The sequence below is a fragment of the Caenorhabditis remanei genome, chromosome II (genome assembly GCF_010183535.1).
Source record: "Caenorhabditis remanei strain PX506 chromosome II, whole genome shotgun sequence".
NCBI lineage: Eukaryota > Metazoa > Nematoda > Chromadorea > Rhabditida > Rhabditidae > Caenorhabditis > Caenorhabditis remanei.
Genome location: NC_071329.1, coordinates 1651376 through 1670358, shown reverse-complemented (window position 1 = coordinate 1670358; position 18983 = coordinate 1651376). Strand labels below are relative to the sequence as shown.

Here is an 18983-nt window from a genome sequence, read left to right as displayed (position 1 = left end):
TAGCCACAAATTTGTGGATTTTTCACCATTTTCCCGTTTTAAAATCGGTAAAACTTCCAACAGATTACTGTGTTTGTCGTGGAGTATGACGCATTGTACGCGAACACCGTCACGTCAGAATGCGGACGCCACGTGTTTTTCTGTTTCATTTTTTTTGCAATAGAATTTTTCAATTAGTTTTTGAGAAAAATGTATGGGATTTCTTTGCTTTTTTTTCCAAATAATAATGAAATTAAACGTTTATTTTTCAGAAAAATGTCGAAATACCTGAAATCACCGGACAATATGCTCACATCAACTAGCCTGGAGTCGATTGCTCAGTATTATATTCTCAATGATATCCGTTCGTCAATTGACAAAAATATTTTCTCAGAAAAGTGTTTTTTGGAAGATAATGGAGAGGAATTGATACAGAAAATGCTGGATAATTCGAATTATAAGCTCAGTAAGGCTGTTTTTGGCTGGAATATTTCATAAATAAGGAATTTTCAGGAATGTACGGATCGACCGACGAGCTTTCGCAGAATCTGAAGATTTATCAGAATTTTCCGAATAGTTATCGATTTTTCAAAACTGAATTCGAGCCTTCCACAGTATTTTTTTAAAACTTTATTTCGAAAAATTCATTTTCCTTTTTCAGACAACGACCACACTATATCGCAGTCTGAAAAATGAGGAATACATCTGCAAGTCGGATCTGTTCGTTATTCTTCAGAATATGGCACTGGATGTTTTCCCAGGAACGGTAACCAGTGAAAAATTTGAATTTTACAACAATTTTTATAAAATTTTCAGACCTCCGTTTCGGTCCGCTTATCGATTCTCACCGCTGTCCGTGTAGAACAAAACAAGCTTCCCCATCGTATAGAATTCGTAAAATTCGATCAAAAAGTGTTCGATGAGATTGAGATGGAAATGAGAGAAGCTAGAAAGCTCTGTTTCATGAGTGTAGGGTTTTTGACTTATAAAAGTTTCACGAATTCAATTTTTTTCAGAATTCCGAATTAGCAGTTCTTGCCGCTCAATTAGCTGCTGGAAATTTCGATTCCATGGTGGCGAAATTTGAGAAAGTTCGTATGAAAGAGAGATGGACGAAGAAAGATTCAGATGAAACTCGTAAAAGTCTGAAAGATTACTACAGTAAGATGATGACGTCGAATAAGGATCCTGCGCTAGCCTTGGCTTTTTTCTTGGTTAAAACCGCCGCAATGATTTGCCTCAATAAGATTATTAATGTGAAGAGGCCAGAAATCTTTCTTCAAAGCTCCACGAAGAAGTCCCCGATGATTGTGAGATTATTCGAAGATGGAGATCAACAATTTGTAATGGAATCTGAGTTGGCGATTGCTATGAAGCCAGAAAAAGTTTCTGAAATTATCGTTGGTAGAGGCAAAGTTGGATTTCATGATTACTCAACGATCACATTGGATGAAGCTATCAGAAAAGGAGCTGGACGTGTTGAGGTAGAATATTGCAGTTCTTAGCGGTCAATAATGGAGAAACAGCAAAAATCACTATAATTTTCCATAGAAATCATTAATAATTCAGATTTTTTCTAAAATCTCAAAAATCGAAATTAATTTTCTCTTTTTCCAGTTCATCCGCTATCCAATCAAAAGAACCAAGAACCGAGCTGTTCCTATCGAAGGACCGGATCCAGAAGACCCGGATGATTGGTTTATTTTGGCTGTGGACGGTTTCTTCGAATACATGAAGAGTATCATCACTGGATTCAAGATTTTTCAGAAATGTGTCGATACTTTTGCCGTTTTTGAGCTCCTTTTTAATGCTCTCGAGAAAGTATTCAAACCCGAAGTGGTAAGGATTACAATGAATGTGTTGTTCAAAATATGGGAGTTTTTCAGAAATCGCCATATTTCCTACAAATCGAAACTGTCAATTATATGTTGACGACGCTTCAGAACACTTTCAAATCGGTTAGACCAACTAAAGACGTTCGAAATGCGAAACCGGATGGATTCACTGTACAGCATCTGAAAAATGAGTTGAATCATTTGGGTCTCACTGCTTTCTTTCCGGAAATCCAAGATTATGCTGAAGATGTTTATGAGGAAATCGATAAGACGAAGAAGGAGAGATATCTGAGAACTTGTGATTTGATTGATGCTGTGGAGAATTGTCAATTGATTTGTGTGCTCAATAGAATTCCGAAAGTAAGATATTATATTGATTCTATTGTTAATTTATGAAATTTTCAGCTCAAGAAGTTCCTTCACAATCAAAAAGGATGCAAAAGAGTACTTGGATACAAATGTGAGCATTGTGATAAGGAGAAGAAGGCGTCGGATGCGCTAGAAATCAGTCAACAACCAGCAGAGGTTCAGAAGACATCAGATATTCAAAATTCTTTGAAGAATGTGAAAATCGAGAGCTCAAATGTGTCAATATTGAATCAATACTCACAACCGGCCATCTCTACTCCAAAAGACTGCGAAAAATGCTCAGAATCTTCAAAAACTCTCGAGAAGGTTAAAAATGAGCTGAAAATAAGTCAAGATCAGCTGAAGGAGATGGAGAAGAAGGTATTGGATAAGGAGAAGGAATTGAGTGACTCGAAGAAAGAGCACGAGAAAGTCGTGGAATCTGAAGCCAAAAAGACGGAGGAATTTTCGAAAATGAAGGAAGAACTCAGTAAAGAGAAAGCGAAGAATCAGGAGAAAGAAGAGGAAAATCTGAAGGCGTCAAAGAAAATTGAGGAACTTCAGAAAACAATTCTTAAACTGACAGCTGAAAATGAGGCAAATGAGAGCACGATTCAGAAGTTACATGATAGAATCACCTATTTATCGACTAATAACCAGAAAAATCATCAAATCGACGAGAAAACTATCGAAGAATCGACTCAAACTGTTTCTGTCACCTCTAAAATTGCTCCTCTCGTTATCGATTGTCTCATTTGTTCCAGTCAAATCAAATCGGGACAAGAAGTCATCAGATGTCCACTGTGCAAACGAAGATTCCATTCGAATGTAATATTTTCTCTATTTTCAATCAATTTCCCTCATTTTCCTTATTTTCAGTGTGCATTCAAATGGCGCAAAGACCACTCTCAATGCCCGGCGTGCAATGGAGATCTCCCTGGAATTTAATCGCTTTTTTTGTTACCTTTGTTATCATTTTTGTCGTTAATTTGTTATTTGTTTTACCGTTTCTGTTGAAAATCCCTGCAGGGCCCAGTGGATTTAAATCCCTATGGATTACTGTTACTGTCGTGAAATGTGGTGCATAGAGTGTAAACACCATCACGTCAAAATGCACGATTTCTGAATTTTCTTTGCTCATATTTTTTTCAATATTTTCGGGTATCAAAACCCTCTTTTACTTCCTTAATTTGTATTAAAAAAAAGAAAAATTTTGTTTAATCAACTTTTTCAGAAAAATGGCGCAATTCCTGAAGTGTCCACATCATGTTTTCGACTCCAACAAGGTTTATCATCATGTCTACCTTTACATTCTTCCTGAGGTGAGTGATTGATTTCTAAGCTTTAATAATAATTTTATTATTTTAAGCTTCGCCCATTTCTACCCGTTTTCGAGTCGATTGAGCCTAAGAAACTGGTATACGATGATGGTGAAGAGGTAATTCAGAGAATGTTGGATAAATCGAATAATCAATTGAGTAAGAATTGGTTTTCATCTCTCGTAAATTCACAATTTTTACAGGAATGTACGGATCAGCTAAGGAGATCGCCGAGAATCTCAAAATATTCAGAAATTTCTCTGAAAGTTTTCGTCTTTTTCAGAGCAGTACATATCCTTTCAATGTAGGAAGTTTAAACTGAAATCTCTGGTTGATCGTAAAGTTTTCAGGCATCAGCACTCATCTATGAAAGTTTGAGTGGCAATAAATACATCTGTAAACCGGATATATATACGATTATTCATAATATCGCACTTCATACTATTGATCATGCGGTTAGATTTCTTTTCGATAACTTTTTTAATTCTGTTTTTCAGGATACCGTAGTGTTTCATGTGGTGCTTACAATGGTTCTTAAACCCAAAATTATGCTGATTGATGGGCACGTGGAATTTGTGAAATTCGATGAGAAAATGTTCGATGAAATCGAGAAAGAGATGAGAGAAGTAGCGAAGAAGAGTCACCAACAAGCGGTAGTATTTTTAATTCTTAATTTCTTATTTTGATGTTTTTAATTTCAGTCCGCGCAACGTAACAATCTAGAAAAGTTATTGTTGAATAAGAATTACGCAGCGATCGTTTCAAAACTCCGGGAATTGAATCCGACAACTTGGAATGATGTCGTGACGAATTCATATCTCGAACAGCTACAATCGTTGTCACAAATCGGCAAACAAAAAGAGTTCATTTTTGCCATGGTCATCAATAGTTATATCATGAAGTGTATTGAACAAATTGTGACAGAACAAGCACCGCTTCTCATTTCTACACCAGAATCATCTCCAATTACAGTCAGATTGTTTGAGGATGGAGAGGAAAGATATGTGATGGAGGAGGAATTGTATCATGCGCTGAATAGATTGTCTACGGGATCTAAGAGATTTGAAATTCAAAATAACGGATTTGTTCACAAGGGAATGAGTTTTAAAGAAGTCAAGGCGGAGTTTGGAGATCAAATTCAGAAAATTGAGGTATCGAACGGCAGAAAGTACAAAATAATTTCAAAATATTTCCAGTTCATCCGTACTCCGATTCTTCGCTCTAAACATCGTGCAGTACCTATCAGATCCCACTTTCCGGAACAATTCGTCATTCCAGCTGTCGATTTTTTTCTCGAATTTTTCAAACAAATCATTTTCGGGCTGAAAGTATTTCAAAAGTACCAATCCTCAGATTGGAAGAATTTTGCTCCGATATTTAAGAAGATGGAGGAAATTTTCTATTCTGATCAAGTACGTTCTGAATTTTCGAAACAGATTTATCAATGAAGTGTTTACCGATTCCAGAAACACCAATACTTCCTAAGAGCCGATGATACACTAGATATTAGTCAACAAACCAGCCAACTAGAGAAATACGAAGTTTCACCAGTCAAAAAAGTCCGGAATGCGAAATCTGATGGATTCACTGCACAGAATCTGAAGAACGAACTGAAATATCTGGGTCTCACTTACACATTTCCTGAAATACAAGAATATGCAGAAGCAGTCTATGAAGGAATCGATATGGTGAAGAAGGAGGGATATCTGAGAACTTGTGATTTGTTTGATGCAGTGGAGAATTGTCAATTGATTTGTATTCTCAATAGGGTTCCGAATGTAGGATATTCAATTAATAATGTATTCAAGTGTGAATGTTCGTAATTTTCAGCTCAAAATGTTCCTTCACAATCAGAAAGGATGCAAGAGAGTTTTCGGATACAAATGTGAACATTGTGAGAAGGAAAAGAAGACGTCGGATGCACTTGAAATCAATCAACAACCAGCGGAAGTTCTGAAGACGTCAGATGTTCAGAAGTCATTGGAAAATCAAAAAATCGAGAGCTTAAACAAACCAATTCCAAACCGATACTCACAACCTGCTCTCTCGGCTTCACAGATTTGCGAAAAGTGCTCAGAATCTTCTGCAATTCTGGTCGAAACTCAAAATGAGCTGAAAATGAGTAAAGATCAGTTGAAGGAGATGGAGAAGAAGGTATTGGATAAGGAGAAGGAATTGAGTGATCTGAAGAAAGAACACGATATTCTTGTGGAGTCTGAAGCTAAGAAGACGGAGGAATTGGCTGAAATGAAGGAGGAATTGAATAATGAGAAGAAGAATAATCAGGAGAAAGAAGAAGAGATTCTGAAGGCAAAGGGAAATGAGGAGCTCCAGAAGATAATTCTCCAGTTGAAAACTGAAAATGAGGCAAATGAGAGAGTGATTCAGAATTTACTCGATAGAATCTCAAATTTATCGTCCAATAACAAGAAAACTCATCAAATTAATGAGAAAACTATCGAAGAATCGACTCCGATTGCTTCTGTCTCATCTAAAAATGCTCCACTCGTTATCGATTGTCTCATTTGTTCCAGTCAAATCAAATCGGGACAAGAAGTCATCAGATGTCCACTGTGCAAACGAAGATTCCATTCGAATGTAATATTTTCTCTATTTTCAATTGATTTTCCCTCATTTTCCTTATTTTCAGTGTGCATTCAAATGGCGCAAAGACCACACTCAATGCCCGGCGTGCAATGGAGATCTCCCAGGAATTTAATTTTAATTTTTTGTTACTTTTGTTATAATTTTTGTTGTCAATTTGTTATTTGTTTTACCGTTTCCGTTAAAAATCCCTTTGGATTAAAATCCCTATGGATTACTGTTACTGTTGTGAAGTGTGGTGCATTGTGTGCAAACACCATCACGTCAAAATGCATTTCTGAATTTTCATAGCTCATATTTTTATCGATATTTTAAGGTACCAAACCCTCTTTTACTTCCTTTATTTATATCAAAAAGACTAAAAAACGATTTTCAATCAAAATTTTCAGAAAAATGGCGCAATTTCTGAAGTGTCCCGACCATGTTCTCGCCTCCAACATCGTTTATTCTCACGTCTACGTTTACATTCTTCCAGAAGTAAGTGATTGATTTCTTAAATTTAATAATAAAAAGTTCCTTTTAAGCTCCGCCCATGTCTACACAACTCGAAGCCCAATGAATCGACGAAACTTGTAGAAGATAACGGGGAAGAGGTGATTCAGAAGATGTTGGATAAATCGAATAATCAATTGAGTGAGAATTCTTTTTTCTTTCTCGTAAATCCACAATATTTTCAGGAATGTACGGATCGGCCAAAGAACTTGCCGAGAATATCAAAATATTCAGAAGTTTTTCTGATAGTTTTCGTTTTTTCAAGGACCAGCAGTATCCTTTCAATGTAGGAAGTTTGTACTGAAATTTCTGATTAATCGCATACGTGTACCAGGTTCCTGCCGGTTAAAAAAAATGTTCGCGACCTGACCCCCAAAAAAATCGAAAATTTTGCGACCTGGTATAAAATGTTTAAAAAAAGTTTGAAAATTTTCGTTCAAAAATTAACAAAATATAAATGTTTTCACCATTTCCGCGACCTGCCACCACTCTCCCAAAATTTTTCAAAAAAAGCGCCTGCCATACAGTAATCCGGACACCTATGATTGATCTGAATGTTTTCAGGCGACACCAGTCATCTATAACAGCTTGAATGGAGAAAAATATCTCTGCAAACCGGATATTTATACAATTATTCAGAATATCGCACTTCATACTATCAATCATCATGTCAGTTTACTTTTCAATAACTCTGTTATATTCTATTTTTCAGAAATCCTTGGGGTTTCATTTGATGCTTGCAAAGGTTCTGAGATCTAAAATTGTGTTGACTGATGGACATTTGGAATTTGTGAAATTCGATGAGAAAATGTTCGATGAAATCGAGAAAGAAATGAGAGAAGGAGAGAAGAAGAGTGTCGAACAAGCGGTAGTTTTGTCAATAATTATATTCTATTTTTAATATTTTTAATTTCAGATCGCGCATCTTAAACATCTAGGAATGTCCTTTTTGACTAAGAATTACGCAGCGATCGTTTCAAAACTCCGGGAATTGAATCCATCAATTTGGGATGATGACATGGCAAATGCATTACTCATACAGCTACAATATTCCTCTCGTACGCAAATGAAGGCACAAAAAGAGGGCATTCTCACTTGGCTCACTAATACGTGTATCGTAAACTGTATTGTACAAATTATGGAAAAACGAGCACCACTCTTCATGTCTACACCGGATACTTCTCCAATTACAGTAAGATTATTTGAGGATGGAGAGGAGAGATATGTGATGGAGGCGGAATTGTATCATGCATTGAATAGGTTGTCTACGGGATATGAGATATTCGAAATTCGAAATGATGGATTGAATTTTGAAGGAATGAGTATGAATGATGTGGAGAAGAAATACGGAGATCGAATTCAGACAATTGAGGTTTGAAGACATGAATTTTAATAGCGAAAAACCTCGAATTATTTCCAGTTCATCCACACTCCAATTCTTCGCTCCAAACACCGTGCAGTTCCTATCAAATCCCACTTTCCGGGACAATTCGTCATTCCGGCTGTCGATTTATTCTTCGAATTCTGGAGAAATGTGATTTTGGGACAGAAATTATTTCAAAAATATCAATGTTCGGATTGGAAGAAATTCGCCCCAACTTTTCACAATATTGAAGAATTTTTATATACTGGAAAAGTGAGTTTCAGTTGATTTCGAGCTATTCATGGGAAATTTACAGAAAGAACAATACTTCCTGACGACTGACATTCGCGTCGAGAGCGTAGTGGGAAATTCATTGAAACAATTCAAAGTTTCTTCAATTAATGAAGTCAGAAATGTGAAGAAAAGTGGATTCACTGTACAGAATCTGAAGGAAGAACTGAAATATTTGGGACTCACTAACACATTCCCTGAAATTCAAGACTATGCTGAAGATGTTTATGAAGAAATCTATAAAGCAAAGAAAGAGAGATATCTGAAAACCTGCGATTTGTTTGATGCGGTGGAGAGTTGTCAATTGATTTGTGTGCTCAATAGAGTTCCGAATGTAGGATATTCTATTAATAATGTATTCGATTGCTAATTTATATAATTTTCAGCTCAAAATGTTCGTTCACAATCAGAAAGGATGTGGAAGAGTGTTTGGATACAAATGTGAGCATTGTGAGGAGAAGAAGGATGCGTCGGATGAGACCGAAGAAGAACTCCAGAAGCCACTGAAAAATCTGAAAATTGAGAGCTCCGAAGAAACAAGAAGTCAGAAGGAGGAGGAGGAAGTTCCGAATTTAGAGAAGAATCCTACAAACGAAGGCTTCAATGATAGTGATGATGATAAGGAGAATCAGAATCCGATTAAGGATCAGAAGACGTCGAAGAAGATGGTCTCAGATATCATGAATTTGTTGGCACAGAGATCTAAAGTACCCATTGAAATTCTCACAGAGAATTCGGAAGAGTGTATATCAGAGAGCCAACAGCAGAGCCAGTTACAGATGGAATTAAAGGAGAAAATTTCGGTGAAAACTGAGGAAAATCAACGACTTCAAGAGACAATTCTCAAGTTGACTGCTGAAAACGAGGCGAATCAGAGAGTAATTCAACAGTTACTCGATAAATTGACAGTTGGAAGACAGAAGAAGGATATGGAAGAGGTTTCTGATGATTCTGGAGCTTTGCTTGCCGTCAGAATCCCACCCGTTGTCATCTGCTACGTATGTCACAAAGAAATTGAGCCGTCCGACGATGACTGGTTGGATTGTTCCAGAACTGGCGAGAAATTCCATCAAGTGGTAGAAAAATCGATAATTTCCGGAAAATCCATTAATTTCTTATTTTCAGTGCGCCTACTTCCATATTCGGATCCACGAAGAATGCCCGGCTTGCGACGACAAGATTCCCAATTATTTTTAATTATTTGTTATTTTTACTTTGTTGTTCTTCTTGTTATCATTTTTAATTGTTATTTTCCACCCGTTTTACCTTTTCAAATCAGTTTCTAGTATATTCTCACCCAATTCTATCATTTTTTCACATTAAATTTTATAAAAATTGTTGATTTTTTACCATTTTCTCGCTTTAAAATCCGGTAAAATCTCCCCAACGGATTACTGTATTTGTCGTAGAGTGTGACGCATTGTCCGCGAACACCGTCACGTCGGAATGCGGACGCCACGTGTTTTTCTTTTTTTAACAAAATAATTTTTGAAAAGTGTTTTTTGAGATAAATGAATGGGATTCCTTCGCTTTTTTCCAAATAATAGGGAAAATTAAACGTTTATTTTCCAGAAAAATGTCGAAATACTTGAAATCACCAGACAATATGCTCACATCAACATGTCTACATTCGATTGCTCACTCATATATTCTCAATGATATCCGTTCGTCAATTGACAAAAATATATTTTATGAACCCGAGTGTTTCGTAAAAGGAAATGGCGAAGAAGTGTTACAGAAAATGCTAGAAAATTCGAATTTTAAACTCAGTAAGGCAGTTTTTGGCTGAAAAGTTCCATAAATAACGAATTTTCAGGAATGTACGGATCGGCCGAAGAGCTTGCACAGAATCTAAAGATTTATCAAAATTTTCCTGGAAGTCAGCAATTTTTGGGAACCTATCATGAGCCATACATTGTAATTGTAATGATTTTCCATTGTTTTCAAAATAGTATTATTTCAGAATGCTCCAGCCATTTTTCACAGTTTGAAAAATGAGAAATTCATCTGCAGATCGGACCTTTTCGTGATTCTTCAAAATATGGCGGTGGAAATCTCATTGATGCCTGTAAATTGCCTAGTAGTTCACTACAAAAAGTTATTATGAGACTACTTTCAGAATGTTGACACTTTCCGATATGTGATTGCCGGTGCTTTAAGTGGTCTTCCGAAACAGCAAGCGAAATATCTGGAATTCGTAAAATTCGATCAGAAAGTGTTCGATGAGATTGAGATGGAAATGCGGAAAGCGAATAGTGTGCGCATTTTTATCGAAATATTGTTAAATGAAGTCGAAATTGTTCTTTCAGAAGAATGAAATCGCTGAAACAGTGTCACAAGTATCTTCTGGAAATTTCGAAACACTGGTTGAGAAGTATTTTAAAGTGAAAACTGCGGGCTACACTAAAGAAGATTTTCGAAATTTGATCAAAAATTACTACAAAGGTGTAATGAATTCGAACAAAAATCCGGCTGAGGCGTTGACTGTATACTCGGTGAATATGACCATGGCGATTTGTATTCGAAACATTATTGAAACGAGACCAGAGATGTTTCAGCAAAAGGCACCGATTACCGTCAGAGTATTTGAGGATGGAGATCAGAAATTTGTGATCGCAGCTGAATTAGCTTATGCTTTGTGGCCAGAAAGGCTATCAGAAATATTTGAAAATTATAGTAAAGTTGGGCCACATATGTACACCACAATGGGGCTGGAAGAAGCGAAAGAGAAGGGAGAAGGGAATATTGAGGTGAGTTAGGTAAGAAGCCAAGTATCATATGTTTTTTTTCCAGTTCATCCGCTATCCAATCAAAAGAACCAAACACCGAGCTGTTCCGATTAAAGGACCTAATCCAGAAGACCCAAATGATTGGTGTATTCTCGCTGTGGACGCTTTCTTCGAATATATGAAGAGTATCATCACTGGATTCAAGATTTTTCAGAAATGTTTCGAAACGTTTGCCGTTTTTAAGTACATTTTTAATGCTCTCGAGAAAGTATTCAAACCCGAAGTTGTAAGAATTGCACGGAAAGTGTAGTTTAAAATAGTAGTATTTTTCAGGAATCGCCATATTTCTTACAAATTGCATCTGTCGATAATCTGTTGACGACGCTTCAGGACACTATGAAATCATTTTCACCAAATAAAGACGTTCGAAATGCGAAACAAGACGGGTTCACTGCACAGCATCTGAAGAACGAACTGAATCATTTGGGTCTTACTGGGCTCTTTCCGGAAATCCTTGATTATTCTGAAGATGTCTATGAAGAAATCTATAAAGCGAAGAAGGAGAGATTTCTGACAACCTGCGATTTGTTTGATGCTGTGGAGAATTGTCAGTTGATTTGTTTGCTCAATAGAATTCCGAATGTAAGACAAACTATTTCTGCCTCCAATTTTGCATAGTTTTTCCGAATTTCAGCTCAAGAAGTTTCTTCACAACCAGAAAGGATGTGGTATGGTATTCGGATACAAATGTGAGAATTGTGAGAAGGAGAAGGATGCTCAGAATTCTATGAGGAATCTGAAAATCAAGAGCTCAAATGAACCAATTCCAAACCAATGCTCAAAACCAGCTCTCCCTGCTTCAACAGACTGCGATAAGTGCTCAGAATCTTCCAATTCTCTCGAGGAGACTGAAAATGAGCTGAAAATAAGTGAAAATCAGTTGAAGGAGATGCAACAGAAGGTGTTGGATACAGAGAAGGAATCGAGTGACCTGAAGAAAGAACACGAGAAAATTGTGGAATCTGAAGCAAAGAAGACAGAGGAATTGGCTAAAATGAAGGAGGAATTGAACAATGAGAAGGAGAAGAATCAGGAGAAAGACGAGGAGATTCTGAAGGCGTCAAAAGAAAATGAGGAACTTCAGAAGACAATTCTCAAATTGACAGCTGAAAATGAGACAAATGAGAGAGTGATTCAGAAGTTACTCGATAGAATCAGAAATTTATCGACTAGTAACCACAAAACTACTGAAATTAATGAGAAAACTATCGAAGAATCGACTGCTTCTGTCACCTCTAAAAATGCTCCCCTCGTTATCGATTGTCTCATTTGTTCCAGTCAAATCAAGGCGGGACAAGAAGTCATCAGATGTCCTTTGTGCAAACGAAGATTCCATTCGAATGTAATTTTATTCAATTTTCCATCAATTTTCACTCATTTTCCTTATTTTCAGTGTGCATTCAAATGGCGCAAAGACCACACTCAATGCCCGGCGTGCAATGGAGATCTCCCTGGAATTTAATTGATTTTTTGTTACTTTTGTTATTATTTTTGTTGTTAATTTGTTATTTGTTTTACCGTTTCTGTTGAAAAATCCCTTTGGATTACTGTAACTGTCGTGAAATGTGGTGCATTGAGTGTAAACACCATCACGTCAAAATGCACGATTTCTAAATTTTTTTTGTTTTCACTTCATATTTTTCAATATTTTCGGGTATCAAAACCCTCTTTTACTTCCTTAATTTGTATCAAAAAAAGAAAAATTTTGTTTAATCAAAGTTTTCAGAAAAATGGCGCAATTCCTGAAGTGTCCACATCATGTTTTCGATTCCAACAAAGTTTATTACCATGTCTACGTTTACATTCTTCCTGAGGTAAGTGATTGATTTCTAAACTTTAATTATTATTTTATTATTTTAAGCTTCGCCCATTTCTACCCGTTTTCGAGTCGATTGAGGCGAAGAAACTGGTTGAAGATGACGGGGAAGAAATGATTCAAAAGATATTGGATAAATCGAATAATAAATTGAGTAAGAATTGTTTTTTCTTTCTCGTAAATTCACAATTTTTACAGGAATGTACGGATCGGCCAAAGAACTTGCCGAGAATCTCAAAATATTCAGAAATTTCTCTGAAAGTTTTCGTCTTTTTCAGAGCAGTACATATCCTTTCAATGTAGGAAGTTTAAACTGAAATCTCTGGTTGATCGTAATGTTTTCAGGCATCATCAGTCATTTATGACAGCTTGAAAGGCAATAAATATCTCTGTAAACCGGATATTTATACGATTATACATAATATCGCCCTGCACACTATTAATCATGAGGTTAGATTTCTTTTCGATAACTCTGTTTTATTTTGATTTTCAGGATACCGTGATGCTTCATTTGTTGCTTGCAAAGGTTCTGAAATCCAAAATTGGGCGAACTGATGGACCCGTTGAATTTGTGGAATTCGATGAGAAAATGTTCGATGAAATCGAGAAAGAGATGAGAGAAGTAGAGAATAAGACTCACGAACAAGCGGTAGTGTTTTTAATTCTTAATTTCTTATTTTCATGTTTTGATTTCAGACCGCGCAACTTGAATATCTAGAAAAGTTCGTGTTGAATAAGAATTATGCAGCGATCATTTCAAAAGTGCGGGAATTGAATCCAACAATCTGGGATGATGGCATGGCAAATGCGTTTCTCGAGCAGCTACAACCGTTGTCTAATACAGAAATCGGCAAACAAAAAGAGTACATTTTCGACATGCTCATCGATAGTTATATCATGAACTGTATTGAACAAATTATGGCGAAACGAGCAACGCTTTTCATGTCTACACGGAAATCTTGTCCAATTACAGTAAGACTGTTTGAGGATGGAGAGGAGAGATATGTGATGACGGAGGAATTGTATCATGCATTGAATAGATTATCTACTGGATCTGTGAGACTCGAAACTCAAAGTGATGGATCGGTTCCCAATGCAATGAACTTTGAAGATGTGAAGGCGGAGTTTGGAAACATAATTCAGAAAATTGAGGTTTGAAGACATGGATTTAATCGCGAACAAGATTGTTCGGAGTCGGAGAATCGGATATCCGACTTCTCCGTTTATCGGACTTTTTTCGGAGAATTTTGGAGAATCATAGCTCGGTGCGGGCCTTGTCAGCAAAATTGAGGTCCGACCCGGGCCATAAGCCCGGGTACTTGGCACCAAAATTCAAATTTAAAAAAAAATTTCGCGAAAAAGTCAAATTTTCGATTATCATTCAGAATTAGTAGGAATTCTGAAAAATTATAAGAAATGTTCACATTTTCGATGAAAAATTTAAAAAATTTGAAAAAATAAAAAATTGGTTCCGGGCATTCAAAAAATTTTCCAAAGGCCGGACCTTGACAAGTATGAAAAACCAGGTTTTAAGAACATTTTCGGAAAAATGTTTGCATTTTCCGAAATTCTCAGACTCTCCGAAAGCATTTTTTCGAATTTCCGACTCTGAAATTTTTTCTCCGATCAAGCCTGATCGCGAATGATTCCAAATTATTTCCAGTTCATCCGCACTCCGATTCTTCGCTCCAAACACCGTGCAGTTCCTATTAGAGCACACTTTCCTGGACAATTCGTCATTCCAGCTGTCGATCATTTCTTCGAATTTTGGAGAAATCTGATTTTAGGATTAAAACTATTCCAAATATATCAATGTTCGGATTGGGAGAAATTCGCCCCATTTTTTCACAATATTGAAAATGTTTTATATGTTGAAAAAGTGAGTTTCGGTAGATTTCGAGCTATTCAGGAGACATTTACAGAAAGAACAATACTTCTTGGGGTCTGGATTTTGCTTCGAGATTGTAGTGAGCGACTCATTGCAACTATACGAAGTTTCAACTATTAATGAAGTCAGAAATGCGAAGAAAAATGGATTCACTGCACAGGACCTGAAGAACGAACTGAAATATCTGGGTCTCACTGTCACATTCCCTGAAATTCAAGACTATGCTGAAGCAGTCTATGAAGGAATCTATAAAGCAAAGAAAAAGAGATATCTCAGAACTTGTGATTTATTTGATGCGGTGGAGAATTGTCAATTGATTTGTGTGCTCAATAGAATTCCGAATTATCAGAAGTTTCTTCACAGTCAGAAAGGATGCAAAAGAGTTTTCGGATACAAATGTGAGCATTGTGAGAAGGAGAAGGATGTTCAGAAGACGCCAGATATCCAGGATTCTATGAAGAATCCTAAAATCGAGAGCTCAAATGAGTCGGCTTCTAATCAATACTCACAACCGGCTCTCTCGGCTCCAAAAGACTGCGATAAGTGCTCAGAATCTTCAAAATCACTCGAGGAGGCTGAAAATGAGCTGAAAATGAGTAAAGATCAGTTGAAGGAGATGCAACAGAAGATAACGAATACAGAAAAAGAGCTGAGTTATCTGAAGAAAGAAAACGAGAAAATTGTGCAGTCGGAAGCCAAGAAGACGGAGGAATTGGCAGAATTGAAGGAGGAATTGAACAATGAGAAAGAGACGAATCAGGAGAAAGAAGAAGAGATTCTGAAGGCGTCAAAGGAGAATGAGGAACTCCAGAAGACAATTCTCAAGTTGACAGCTGAAAATGAGGCAAATGAGAGAGTGATTCAGAAGTTACTCGATAGAATTACCGATTTATCAGCTAATAATCGCAAAACTAGTAAAATCGATGAGGAAACTATCGAAGAATCGACTCCGAATGCTTCTGTCATCTCTAAAAATGCTCCCCTCATTATCGATTGTCTCATTTGTTCCAGTCAAATCAAGGCGGGACAAGAAGTCATCAGATGTCCACTGTGCAAACGAAGATTCCATTCGAATGTAATATTTTCTCTATTTTCAATTGTTTTTCCCTCATTTTTCTTATTTTCAGTGTGCATTCAAATGGCGCAAAGACCACACTCAATGCCCGGCGTGCAATGGAGATCTCCCTGGAATTTAATTGACTTTTTGTTAATTTTGTTATAATTTTCATTGTTAATTTGTTTTTTGTCATATCCTTTTCTGTTGAAAATCCCTTTGGATTAAAATCCCTATGGATTACTGTTACTGTTGTGAAATGTGGTGCATTGAATGTAAACACCGTCACGTCAAAATGCATGATTTCTGAATTTTCTTCGCTCATATTTTTATCGATATTTTAAGGTACCAAACCCTCTTTTACTTCCTTTATTTGTATCAAAAAGACTAAAAAACGGTTTTCAATCAAAATTTTCAGAAAAATGGCGCAATTTCTAAAGTGTCCCGACAATGTTCTCGCCTCCAACATCGTTCCTTCTCATGTCTACCATTACATTCTTCCTGAGGTTAGTAAATGATTTCTAAACTTGAATGATAATTTTTTATTTTAAGCTCCGCCCTTTTCTACACAACTTGAGGCCCAATGAATCGACGAAACTTGTAGACGATGATGGTGAAGAGGTGATTCAAAAGATATTGGATAAATCGAATAATCAATTGAGTAAGAATTGTTTTTTCTTTCTCGTAAATTTAGAATTTTTACAGGAATGTATGGATCGGCCAAGGAGATTGCAGGGAATATCAAAATATTCAGAAATTTCCCTGAAAGTTTTCTTTTTTTCGATGAGGATTCGTATCCTTTCAATGTAGGCAGTTTATACCTCTCTATCTCTCTCTCTGATTAATCGTAAAGTTTTCAGGCATCGCCCGTCATCTATGACAGCTTGAATGGAGAGAAATACCTCTGCAAACCGGATATATTTACAATTATTCAGAATATCGCTCTACATAGTATTAAATATCCTGTCAGTTTTCCTTTCAATTGCTAAACTCTGTTTTATTTTGTTTTTTTCAGAAGACCACTTCGTTTCATTTGTTGCTTGCAATGGTTCTAAAATCCAAAATTACGCAGACTTATGGACCCGTGGAATTTGTGAAATTCGATGAGAAAATGTTCGATGAAATCGAGAAAGAGATGAAAGAAGTAGAAAATGAGAGTGTCGAACAAGCGGTTGTGTTCTCAATTCTTTTCTTTTTTATATTCATTTTATCAAATTTCAGTCCGCGCAACGTCTCTATCTAGAAATGTTCGTGTTGAATAAGAATCACGCAGCGATCGTTTCAAAACTCCGGGAATTGAATCCAACGATTTGGGATGATGCCCCAACAATTTCATTACTACAATCGTGGTTTGATAAACCAATCGAACAACAAAAACAGTTCATTTTTGTCATGCTCATCAAAAGTTATACCATGAAGTGTATTGAACAAATTATGGCGAAACGAGCAACGCTCTTCATGTCTACACCGAAATCTAGCCCAATTACAGTAAGATTATTTGAGGATGGAGAGGAGAGATATGTGATGGAGGCGGAATTGTATCATGCTTTGAATAGGGTGTCTACGGGATCTGACAGATTCGAAATTCATAATGATGGATTGAATTTCGGAGGAATGGATATGAATGATGTGAAGAAGAAATACGGAAATCGAATTCAGACAATTGAGGTATGTAGCGACGTGAAGCACAAAACAATCCCTACTTATTTCCAGTTCATCCGCACTCCGATTCTTCGCACCAAACACCGTGCAGTTCCTATTAGAGCACACTTTTCGGAACAATTCGTTATTCCAGCTGTCGATTATTTTTTCGAATTATGGAAAAATGTGATTTTGGGAGTCAAACTATTCCAAAAACATCAATGTTCGGATTGGGGAAAATTCGTCCCATTTTTTCACGAGTTTGATAATTTTTTTGATATTGAAAAAGTGAGTTTCACAAGTTGCCAGATGATTTCGAGCCATTCATGAGAAATTTACAGAAGCAGCAGTACTTTCTGAGAGCTGATATTCGTGTCGAGAGAGTAGCGAGTAAATCATTGGAACAGTACGGAGCTTCAACGGTCAAAGACGTTCGAAATGCGAAGAAAGACGGATTCACTGTAGAGAATCTGAAAAACGAACTGAAATATCTGGGACTCACTAACACATTCCCTGAAATTCAAGACCATGCCGAAGCAGTCTATGAGGATGTGGATAGAGTGAAGAAAGAGAGATATCTGAGAACATGCGATTTGTTTGATGCAGTGGAGAACTGTCAATTGATTTGTGTGCTCAATAGAGTTCCGAATTATCAGAAGTTTCTTCACAATCAGAAAGGATGCAAAAGAGTTTTCGGATACAAATGTGCACATTGTGAGAGGGAAGAAGAGGTCAAAAACACGTTAGATATCCAGGATTCTATGAAAAATCTCAAAATCGAGAGCTCAAATGAGTCGGGTTCAAATCAATACTCACAACCGGCGCTGTCTGCTCAAAAAGACTGTGAAAAGTGCATGGAATCTTCAAAAACTCTCGAGGAGACTGAAAATGAGCTGAAAATGAGCCAAGATCAGTTGAAGGAGATGGAGAAGAAGATAACGAATACAGAGAAAGAGCTGAGTGATTCGAAGAAAGAACACGAGAAAATCGTGGAATCTGAAGCCAAGAAGACGGAGGAATTGGCAGAAAAGAAGGAGGAATTGAGTAAAGAGAAGGAGAAGAATCAGGAAAAAGAAGAGGAGATTCTGAAAGCGTCAAGGGAAAATGAGGAGCTCCAGAAGACAATTCTCAAGTTGACAGCTGAAAATGAGGCAAATGAGAGAATGATTGAGAAGCTACTCGATAGAATCAGCAATTTATCGTCCAATAACCAGAAAACTAATGAAATCGATGAGAAAACTATCGAAGAATTGACTCCAACTGCTTCTGTCACCTCTAAAAATGCTCCTCTCATTATCGATTGTCTCATTTGTTCCAGTCAAATCAAGGCGGGACAAGAAGTCATCAGATGTCCATTGTGCAAACGAAGGTTCCATTCGAATGTAATATTTTCTCTATTTTCCATCAATTTTCCCTCATTTTTCTTATTTTCAGTGTGCATTCAAATGGCGCAAAGACCACACTCAATGCCCGGCATGCAACGGAGATCTTCCTGGAATTTAATTGATTTTTTGTTATCTTTTGTTATCATTTTTGTTGTTAATTTGTTATTTGTTTCACTCTT

The 18983-nt window shown here is 36.7% G+C and overlaps 5 protein-coding genes across 5 annotated transcripts; all 5 read left to right on the top strand.

Annotated features, from left to right (window-relative positions):
- Positions 1–255: 255 nt before the first annotated feature.
- On the top strand, positions 256–3110 carry GCK72_003945 (uncharacterized protein; the record flags this gene model as incomplete). Its single annotated transcript, XM_053724354.1, has 9 exons — positions 256–445; positions 493–593; positions 641–745; positions 796–948; positions 996–1463; positions 1597–1818; positions 1866–2174; positions 2220–2990; positions 3042–3110. The coding sequence occupies 9 exons, from the start codon at positions 256–258 to the stop codon at positions 3108–3110; spliced, it is 2388 nt and encodes a 795-aa protein (XP_053588548.1).
- Positions 3111–3400: 290 nt separating this feature from the next.
- GCK72_003944 (uncharacterized protein) lies at positions 3401–6200 on the top strand (the record flags this gene model as incomplete). The annotated part of the gene is made up of 10 exons (XM_053724353.1): positions 3401–3484; positions 3532–3640; positions 3685–3785; positions 3832–3936; positions 3979–4134; positions 4183–4632; positions 4678–4893; positions 4948–5259; positions 5312–6079; positions 6132–6200. 10 exons carry the CDS (start codon positions 3401–3403, stop codon positions 6198–6200), a joined length of 2370 nt encoding a protein of 789 aa, XP_053588547.1.
- Positions 6201–9807: 3607 nt separating this feature from the next.
- GCK72_003943 (uncharacterized protein) lies at positions 9808–12482 on the top strand (the record flags this gene model as incomplete). Its single annotated transcript, XM_053724352.1, has 9 exons — positions 9808–10000; positions 10048–10148; positions 10195–10299; positions 10351–10488; positions 10541–10981; positions 11025–11246; positions 11294–11602; positions 11655–12362; positions 12414–12482. The coding sequence occupies 9 exons, from the start codon at positions 9808–9810 to the stop codon at positions 12480–12482; spliced, it is 2286 nt and encodes a 761-aa protein (XP_053588546.1).
- A 268-nt stretch (positions 12483–12750) lies between these two features.
- Positions 12751–15920, top strand: GCK72_003942 (uncharacterized protein; the record flags this gene model as incomplete). Its single annotated transcript, XM_053724351.1, has 9 exons — positions 12751–12834; positions 12882–12990; positions 13035–13135; positions 13182–13286; positions 13330–13485; positions 13533–13988; positions 14500–14715; positions 14759–15799; positions 15852–15920. 9 exons carry the CDS (start codon positions 12751–12753, stop codon positions 15918–15920), a joined length of 2337 nt encoding a protein of 778 aa, XP_053588545.1.
- Positions 15921–16200: 280 nt separating this feature from the next.
- GCK72_003941 (uncharacterized protein) lies at positions 16201–18922 on the top strand (the record flags this gene model as incomplete). Its single annotated transcript, XM_053724350.1, has 9 exons — positions 16201–16284; positions 16331–16439; positions 16484–16584; positions 16639–16743; positions 16794–16922; positions 17000–17446; positions 17492–17707; positions 17761–18801; positions 18854–18922. The coding sequence occupies 9 exons, from the start codon at positions 16201–16203 to the stop codon at positions 18920–18922; spliced, it is 2301 nt and encodes a 766-aa protein (XP_053588544.1).
- Positions 18923–18983: the final 61 nt, after the last annotated feature.